Source organism: Ammospiza nelsoni, chromosome 9 (assembly GCF_027579445.1).
Source record: "Ammospiza nelsoni isolate bAmmNel1 chromosome 9, bAmmNel1.pri, whole genome shotgun sequence".
Taxonomy (NCBI): domain Eukaryota; kingdom Metazoa; phylum Chordata; class Aves; order Passeriformes; family Passerellidae; genus Ammospiza; species Ammospiza nelsoni.
Window position 1 is genome coordinate 6,783,445 of NC_080641.1, and position 10,188 is coordinate 6,793,632.

The window sequence follows — 10,188 nt, forward strand, 5'->3', positions numbered from 1 at the left end:
ACAAGTATTAAAATTTTAAGTTTCATGCATATACATACATATATATATATATAAATATATATATATATATAAAATTTTTCTCTCTCCATAGAAGAGACAGTGAACAAGGAACTTGTGGGATCTGACATATCATGGAGATGAGCAATAAAAATGCTCCACCTCTGTCTCAGCCCCAAAGCACCTCAGTAAATTTCTCTTCTTTTTGAGGTAGCATCTTTCCTCTATACTAAATGAGACCCTTCAAGTCAGGCAGAAGCAGCTGCAGTTAGTGGAAAATAAAGAACTGAATGGAAGGTATGAAAATAATAATAACCACATATTGTAGCAGGTACAAAGTCTCACATCTCAGTTGAGAATTAGGCATAAGCTTCTCACTCAAATTCCCATCCCATCATGTTAGTATTGAGTTTTCCATCAAACCTCTGTCCTACCCTATGCACAGGAGGCTCATTTCAGAGCATGAATGAAATGTTACCAGATTTCTATGGCTTTATTACCTAGCTCTCACTTGAAAAAATTAGTTATGCACATACTTTGAGTCATTTGTATTCCTGAAAAGGGCTTTCAATCATTTCATGGTGAAATTCCCAAGCTCTTAACTCCAGTACATCTCTTTAGAGATACAAGGACTCCCTGGTACTTCACAAAAATACACCAAAACATGAAATATTACAGAGCATCATCCCACTCCTTCATTACTCAGGCACAGGCATTTGCTTCCCATTTCACTTCCACTCTGGGGGGCACCTTGGGGGAGCTGCACAGAACAGCAGGGGCAGAAAAGGAAACATTTCAATGGCTGTGAATTGGCATTTTAAAACACAAGGCCTACCCTCACGAATGCACAAAAAGCACAGAAGGTATGTATTGCTTACCTTCATCTATTGAGAGATTTCATGCAAGAAATCAGGCTTTATCAGGTCCCAAACTCAGATTTTAGAAGAATGCAGGCCGGCAGCTCAGATTTAAGTCACTCTGACATGATCTGTGTCCAATGTCTGTCTGACTTTTCCAAAATTCTTCTTGGTCTACTCCCCAACTCCAACAAGATGCCTCAAGTCTCCCAAAAGCCCTCCAAGCTAGGGAGGGGACTGAGAGCTCATTTTGTGTGTGTGTGCAAGCACCCACAGGAAAACCTGATCCCTCCTGCAGCACAGCATGCAGCTCACAGGATGCATCACTCATCAGACAGAGCACTCAGAACACAGAATCATGAGACACCAGCCACACTGGGAGAAGCCAAGTTAACAACCTTACCAACACCACCAGTAGTAGGTTTTTCCCTCTGACTTCTAACATTCTGCATATTAATTCAACAGGCTTCTTTAGCTGAAAGGATAGAGCCCACAATAAAAATAACCATGAAAAAAAAAAACCAACAAGGAAACCAAGTGGTAATTTACAGAGAGCAAAATTCCCCTTGAGTTGAAGTGACTTGCAGTGGAAGTACAGCAGTTTGTGCACACAATAATCTGTCTGTCCCTGTCTTGGGACCCAGGAGTGGGATTTGAGTGCTGACTCAGAACTGAGCAGACCTAATGCCCCAGTGAGATCAGATCAGTCCCCAGAGACACTGCCTCAGGTACAAGGTAGATCTTCAGATGAAGAGATTGTTCCAAACACTTAACCCACAGCTGCTGACTTACGTGGATACTGAAGTTTCCAATAGTTCCATTTTTGTAAGCATGACTCAAAACACCACCTGCTATTAAACCTCATCAAGAACAAAGGAGCTTAAGCATGACTCTTTGTCCTATCATTAATGCAGTTTAAAAGCTACTTTCTCTAATAGCACCACCAACTTTCCAGCTTAATGTGCACAAAGCCCCAAGAAAGGCTGCAAGCTCAGACAAAGCAGCAGGGGTGGGTGGGGGAATCTTTACTCTGCTCAGGGCAGGCTCACACTGTGGTTGCCCACTGAAGCAGAAATGCTGCTCAGCCCTCTATGGATGGTTCACTACACTCACTGCTGCACAAATTGCCCATGCCCTGCTGGTGAACGTTCTGCCTTTGAAAAGGAACACACTGAAATTCAAAAGTGCAGGTGGTTTTGAAATTGCAGTGTAGTTTCATGTGAAAGACCATGCACTTCTGATTTGGCTGAAACTCTTCAAGTAATTGTGCAGAAAACTACCAGAGATGGTGAAGCTACGGATAACTGTTCTGACAGGCATAAAAATCAAGTAGAAAATAACTAACTGGTAAGAAAAATTAATCATACAACTCACAGCTAAAAAAATTTCAAAATATGAAGGTAAGAGGAGTTTTTCCACAGCTTGATCAGAGAGAAAGAGCTTAAGCTTTCCTTTCCAAAGACTTCATACAACACTGACACACAGCTTCAGTTCAAACACATCTGTCCCCAAAATTATTAATTTCGTAGATTCTCCCAAAACAAGACCTATTTCTGGACACTGCAGAGTGAAGCAGTTCAGAACAGTTTACATGTGGCACCTGCAAGACAGAGGAATCTGAAGCAAAGGGAAAAGAAAAGGAATTTATCACCAGTGCAGCAATTCCAAGCCCTCCCTGTGACAGATGCCACAGTGCAGCTGTGCCAGGGCCCAGCAGCTCAGAGGGGAAAGAAGATGTCACTGTCCCTGCCAGGGGACAATTCCCTACTCAAAACACTCACAGATCATTTCAGAGAGGTCTGTGCAAGAGGAGGGGTTGGAGCCAGCAGAGCAGGCTGTGTTTGCTGAACATCACCTTCATTACAGAGTGAGTGAGTTCAGATTAACAAACCTGAAATGATAAAAGCTGTGAAAGGAAAGGAAAGCAGCAAAACCAAACACCTTTAGCTGTGAGCAAGTCCTGCAGCTCTGGGACTGCTTGCACCAGCCAAGTGACAGAGGGAAAAGGCTCTGCAGGAATGAGGAGCTCAGCACATCCACAAGCAAGCTCTGCAGTCAGCAGCAACCTGCCTGGCAGCACAGGGAAAACAGGGATCCCTCCTCTCTCCCCAGCAACTTCATGGGATCAATCTTTCCCTCCCAACACTTCAGCCAGGAGCACTTGGATTTGAGAGCCTGCAGAACAAAGGAAATGTCATGGAAAATGAAGAGCAGGACATTATTTCAAGCAGCCACAGGAGAAAAGCCACTTGCAAGGCACTGAACCTCCCCAGACACAACACTCATTTCTGCAGGTGAAGTGGAAATACAGCTTGATAAATGCAAAGAAGAACCATTAATCTTCTTCAATGCAAGTAAGAAAACCCCAACAAAGAAAACAACACCATTCATTTAGAAGCCATTTATTACCACAGAAGAGCAGCATGTGTTACTAAGATAATTTTGAAAGTTAGGATGGACCTTTAAGGGAGGAAAAAGCTGAAAACTAAAAGTACAGATCTAGACTAAGCATCACTGGTATCACCTCATTTCCTACCACTAACTAGATTCACATGCTCAAAAAAAAAAAAAAAAAAAAAAAAAAAAAAAAAAAAAAAAAAAAAACCCAAGCCCAAAATAGCTGAAATTGGAGCTTTTTTTGCAAATCCTTTACCAATCTGTGGTATTTTGCAATTAAGTTTTTAATAGCTTGCCCACACTTTGCAAAGAATGTGCTCTCCATACAGTTATTTCACTTATTCAGAGGAGCTGAGCACAAAGATTCTTCTGACCATACTGAATTTCATAGCTGCACACAATGAGATTCCAACCTTTGGTTTCAAATAGGGCTTTCAGCATTTTAAATACTGAAAGCATTTAAATCATCAGCATGCACAGCTTGCAAAAGGAGGTTCCAGGAGCAGCAGATCCTTTATCAGACTGAACTGATTTACTGCATCCCCCCTTGAGCCACACAGGAATTGCACCCTCTGCTCTGCTCTGGAGATTATGGAGACATTCCAGTAAGTCCTGAGGGGGGAAGAAAGTCAGCTCTGAGCCAAGGAATGCTCAGATAGCCAACCCAAGAAGACACAGTGCAACACAGTATTTGCTCTTGACTGTCCACCGTTCTCCCAGGTTAAACAACAGAAGCCAACTTCATTCCTTGCTCCCAGGGTTACTCCCATTCTCTCCTGGAAGAGATAACAGCACCTTCACAGGACTCTGCTCCAATGTAACACTGACACAAAGCTCCTCTTCCTCAAAAGGAGTATCCAGGTGCCCTACTTGAGGCACTGAAAGCAGGGCAGATGTCACAACCCCCTCTGGAAGCACCCAAAGGAACAGGCAGTTCCTGGTGTTTCTCTGGAACACACTTCTGCAATACTGAAGGAGGATTACAGAAGCTGCCTGCATTCTCAAACCTCTAGTTATTTTCTGTGATGCAAGAGTTTAAGGAAGAGCACCCACTCCAGAAAAACAAAACAAAAAAACCAAACTACACAAAAAAAAACCCTGTTGGAACCACAAAGGCTACAGGGAAACAGCACAGCCATGCACTGTCAGTAAACTTTGAGGCTTTTGGAGGCTGCAGAAATGTATCACACACACACTGCTCAAGACCTCCCTCATTGCTTAAATTCATAGCAACAGCAGTGTCAGAGGCAGCTGCTCTGCTCCAGCTCTGCTAAACCCACCCTCAGCGCAGCCCAGCTCAGCAGTGCCAAGGAGAGGGGTGGTATGAAGAGTAGAAATGGGAATTCCAGCCCAGAGCAGTGTAAAGCTGTTATCACCTGACTCCCAGACATGTATGATGTATTTTTAATGGGCTTCTTATCTGTAAGGGATTTCAGTATTATCTTGATTGCCATTTCAACACCCAGCCAAGCCAAGTCATTGCCACTCCTTTGTGCACCTGAGCTGATTTCTAACTGTCAGAACCTTTTGCTAATATCCCAATCCAGTTTGTCATTCACATCAATGTTTCACTCACCCAAGCCGTGGGACCAGTCTGTTACACCAGTTATTTCCAGCAAGAATTAAGAAGTTTTCAGATTTACAGTCCTAGGTTAACCTGGTTTTGGCTAAAATTTTCATGTACATCCTCTCCAGAGTGAACTTTAAAAGACACTGCATGTCCTCCCTCTGAAAGAGGCACAGAACTCCCCAAAAGCTGGATCACTAATGAAAACTAAAGACAAGAAAAAAGTCTCTGTACAAGACACAGCAAGAACATCAAAGTGAAAAAGAGCTAATAGCAGCTTAGAGAAAGACACTGCAGAAAGAGCTCAAATGAAGTGCTCAAGGCAGACATTTCACTGCAACAGGCAAGGTCTCCTACCCCAACACAGACACCTCGTGATGGTAGAGGCCACTTCAGTACACCATTTGCATAACAAACAAACTAACTTGAAGTTTCTAGGACAAATCTTTTAGAAGATACTGCATGAAAGCAGTTCACTGATTTCCAAATCATTCTAGAAGGCAAAATATTCAATAATTGATTGAGCCAAGCACTTGGGTCCCTGCTGGCATGTACAAACTTCACTGGGCACATTTGATTTTCATTTGTAGGAGTCCAAGAGCTCCAGGGCAGTTTTTGTCCCAACCTTTACCACAGAGCAAAGACCCTTCCAAACAGGATACTCCATACCTAGGAACACACTTTCCACTCTGAAATCAGATGCCAGGAACAACAGTTCTGATTGTATCAGTGCTTAAATAATTTCATTTCTTCCTGCTATAAAATGCACACACTCAGTGTTTATTTTAGCATCAGCCTTTTGAGAAGATTTAAGTACTCAAGAGGAGAATCAGCAGATAAAATTCTGAACTTCTGCAGAAGTTACTTGTGCAGAAGTTACCAGATCATGAGGGCAGTCATGAAAAAAAGAGGATTTCAGTGGTAAGGGGCACATGAATGAGGCACACTGGAACACAAACCTCTCACTCACAGCTTGGTGCAGTTAACAGAGGAGAGCTCTAGGTGTGAGCCACAAGTCAGGAATGAGGCAAATAAAGGTTCAGTCGGCAAAAGCCCCACTGTGAGACCCCTGGTGTGGTTTGCACAGCTCTCACCTGAGCAGCAGCAGCACACACTGAACCTGGTGGTGCTGCCACAGCCCAGTCCAGCACTGGGGTTCTCAGACCAGACAGGACTGAAAATGCAAAGCCAAACTAGAAATATCTGCCATTAAAACCCACACATAATTAACAGGTGTGAATAAAAACCAGGATCCCTGTACTTGGTAACCCAGGCTTCACTCCTGGCTTCACTCCAATCCAACCTTTGCAGTTTTCAGGGTACACTCTCATGGTGGATTTCACTCAGAGCTCCTAGGCCAGGCTTTGCCATCAAAACCAGCACATCTTGCTGCTAAATCACTTTGGCACAAGGCATTTCCTGGTGCAGGATACTCACAGAGTAACAGCTGAAGGATCCTGACCCCCATCCTCCTTTTACTCACAGCTGTAAACCCAAGCAGCAGAGTTAATAAAAGCTAAGTAGGTCAAGATATGGCAATGAACTTTCTGGGATAGAAAGAGAAATTACTGGATGCATGATTTCTTTATTAAACTCCCAATTAAACTTTGGAAGTGCAGCTTATGGCAGGAAAAGCTGATGTCAGAATAATTTCTACAGGTCACTCTTCCAACAGCCACCACAGCTGCTCTCACCTCACAGAGTCCTGGTATCCTACAAGCTTCTAAACCCCCTCCACTCACCTAGCTCTGGATAGAGGCACAAAGCTCCAAAGCCCTGTAAGTCTGAAATGTATTTTTTACATTATGATCGTGCACACAAAGGGATTAAGTGGAGCATTAAGGAATTCAGGACCACAGCAGACATTTGTCAGGCACAGAGGAGGCCCCAAACTGCACAGATGCCCATTATTTTTGGAGCACTACATTGCTCTAGCAGGAGGATTTCCCCAAAGCCATCCTGCTCCTTGGACACTTGGAACAACAGCTCCTGTTGGCTCAGGGCTGCCAGAGCTTCAGAAAGCCTCAAATGCTGATAACTGACCCAGAGAGCATCACATCCCCTTCACTGAAAAGGCACAATTTGGCAAACAACCCCCTACTCACTCCTCTGCTTCTCTGTGCATCTCCTAAAACACTGCCACACTTCCAATGCCCAGGATGACATCTTCCAGTTCAAATCAGTTTTTTTCCCTCCACCTGATCTTTACTAATCAGTATTTCCCCACTGAACCAACTCTCTTAGGTGAGCTTGAAAATGCATCAGGAGAGATTTTGAAAATTCCTATTTTAAGCTTAGTTTCAAGGGAAGAAGCAACAGCTACTCAGAAAGAAAATAAAGCCCAGATTAAAAAAAAAAGAAAAAGGCAAGAAGCCCAAACAGCCCCAAGTGTTCTTTAAGCAGCTGTTTTGTCTCATGGGTTTTTCCCTGGTTTTGGGGTTCATCTGTTGACACCTATAAGGAAAAAAAAATTCTTTCTTACTAGCACAAAGTCCTTTGAAAATTATGTCTCAAAACAACTACATTTAAAAAGCCAACATTTATAACAAAATCCTTCCATTTGATATTGGAAATTTCTTAATTGCTGAAAGGTGCTGATTTTCTTTACAGTAAAACATTAAATAAATCACAGCTTATCAACTTCTGTACTCCACCAACAATGCATGAACCAACAGACTTAAACATTTTCTAGTCACAACTCCGACATGGCTGCTGAAATTAAAGCAGTCCCAAAGCCAACTCCCAAACTCTCCAATGTGAATCCATGCTTGAACAGCAGACTAGAACACTGGAGCTGCACCCCTCAACATTTAAATGAATCCAGGGGCTCCTAACCCAAGGCAGCCAGTGAGCAGGCTGCTTTTCTCAAATCTCAAAGAGAGTTTTGCATTGGGGCACTCCACTGCAAGCTCTGAGATCAGCTCAGGCACTGCCTGAAAGAGCAATCCCTTTGAAGGGCAGCAAAAAGAGCAGCTCCATCCTCCTCCTAACCACAGCAAAGGAGAACACAGAGGTTGTCAGAGATTTCCAGAATATTACTCCAAGATAGCTGAACATGGCATTCCTTCTTTAATACAGAATTATCCTGAAAAAAGGCTCAGTTTTTCACTAAATCAAGTCCTGGTGAAACAGCAGACTAAGAACACAGCAACAAAAAAATCAACCTGCCCACCTATTGATCATTAGGCTAAAATCCCCTTCCACTTATAAATTACAGCCCTCAAGGTACTCCAAACTGCTTTCCTAATAGGAATCCTAGCTGTACAACTACAATCTCCTGCCAGAACTTCACTGCCCAAGGAGCAAAAGCAAAGCAAAGCTGCCTGGAGACAGTTCCTGAGGTTCACATCTCACCTGATCAAACCCACATGGCCAGGAATTGGGTTTTTTTTGTTTTAAATTTTGCTAAGTGTAAACACAGCAACCAAGTTTTCAAGATGAGCTTTTGTCTCCAAAGCCCAGAATGTGCTGACATGAACCAAAGCTGCTTCAGGACTGTCCAAACACAGAAACACAAGCAGCAGCAGCAGCAGATTGTGTAAAACAGAGGTGCCTGGGCTCCCACTCTTCACCCAGCTCTGAGACAGGCCAGACCCTCAGGATGATTTCTTTATTTAAGCAGAGTATCTGAACAATCTGCTGTAGCAATACACCAGAGTGTGGCTGCTCCATTTGCAATACTTGCAGTTTGCTGTTCAAGCTGGCTATCAGTTCTCAAACAGTGACTCACCAAGTTCAAAGAGGGCCAAAGTTTAAGAAGGTTGGAACTTACCATACAGAAATACATTCTGCTAATATTTGTGTTCTGTTGGATGTCATCTCTTAAAGAAAGTTTGAAAAGAAAGCAAACAGGGGATGCTGGGACAAAGTACAGTTCAGGTAATCACTGTAAAAACGCTGTCAAAGGCATAATCAATGCAAAAATAAGAAAGTTCATTTGGTTTAACTTAACAGACTCAGAGAAAGGGTTTCAAGAATAAAGCACCATGATATTCCACACCAGAGTGCAAAAGCTCAGCCTAAAACTGGAAATGCAAGGATGCCTCTGGTGAAAGCACAGAGACAACAACACACACCTGACTCTGACCCTCGGGGTGCGGGGTCAGCCCTCCCCTGCCACTGCCGCTCCTGGCAGCGGGAATGGCCCTCCCGAGGGCTGGCACCTTCGGGAATGGCCCTCCCGAGGGCTGGCACCATCCCCAGGGTGTCACTGCCCCAGAACCCATCCCGGCACCGCTCACCTTCCCAGGGTGTCACTGCACAGGAACCCATCCCGGCACCGCTCACCATCCCCAGGGTGTCACTGCACAGGAACCCATCCCGGCACCGCTCACCTTCCCAGGGTGTCACTGCACAGGAACCCATCCCGGCACCGCTCACCATCCCCAGGGTGTCACTGCACAGGAACCCATCCCGGCACCGCTCACCTTCCCAGGGTGTCACTGCACAGGAACCCATCCCGGCACCGCTCACCTTCCCAGGGTGTCACTGCCAGAGAACCCATCCCGGCACCGCTCACCTTCCCAGGGTGTCACTGCACAGGAACCCATCCCGGCACCGCTCACCTTCCCAGGGTGTCACTGCCAGGGAACCCATCCCAGCACCGCTCACCTTCCCAGGGTGTCACTGCCAGAGAACCCATCCCGGTACCGCTCACCTTCCCAGGGTGTCACTGCCCCAGAACCCATCCCGGGCAGGCCGCGGGGTTCCTCCCGCTGGAACAGGAGGACTCGGAGGTTCCTCTTAGAACGCAGCCGGGCGCGCTCCCGTGCCACCCGCCCCAGGTGTGTCCCTGCCCGGGGACTGGGGCTGCACCGGAGCCTCTCCACAGTTCCCCTCCGACTGCCGCACTCCCGGTTGCCCGCAGCCCGCCCAGGGAGCGCTCCCAGCGCGGCGGAGAGGCCGGCACTCACCAGAGCAGGGCGCAGAGCAGGAGGCAGGAGCCCAGCGCCAGGGGCCGGCGGGGCGGCTCCCTCATGGTCTGGCCGGTGTGGCTGGAGCGGCCGGGCCGAGGCGGCGCATCCTCCTCCCGCGGGCAGCGGCGGCGGCGGCGCTGAGGGGGATCGGCCGTTGTTGCGCACGGCTCCTCCCCGCGCGCGCGGCCGTTACTGCCCGCCGGGCCGGGCCCCCCGCCCCGCCCCTTCCACCGCCTCACGCGCTGAGCTGGAAGGATGCGCGTCACCGCTGCGCACCGCCAGCCAATGGGATGAGCGCTCCGCCGGCTGGCCCCGCCTCCCCGCCACGCCGATTGGCCAGTGGGCTCGTCTCTCCCCGCCCCTCCAAGGACCCCGCTCTGGGAGGTGGCTGCGGCAAACAAGCCGTTAAAGGGAAATCGCCATAGTGATAAACGACGGCTGGCGGCCAAACCAC

General features: G+C 46.6%; 1 protein-coding gene across 1 annotated transcript in view; it reads right to left on the reverse strand.

Annotated features, from left to right (window-relative positions):
* Nucleotides 1-9,945, reverse strand: part of SUCO (SUN domain containing ossification factor) — a 39,161-nt gene extending 29,216 nt beyond the window's left edge. The window contains exon 1 of the mRNA XM_059478064.1: nt 9,732-9,945. Within this exon, the coding sequence (XP_059334047.1) occupies nt 9,732-9,796 (65 nt within the window). The 5' untranslated portion in view covers nt 9,797-9,945. The remainder of the gene's footprint in view (nt 1-9,731) is intronic.
* Nucleotides 9,946-10,188: the final 243 nt, after the last annotated feature.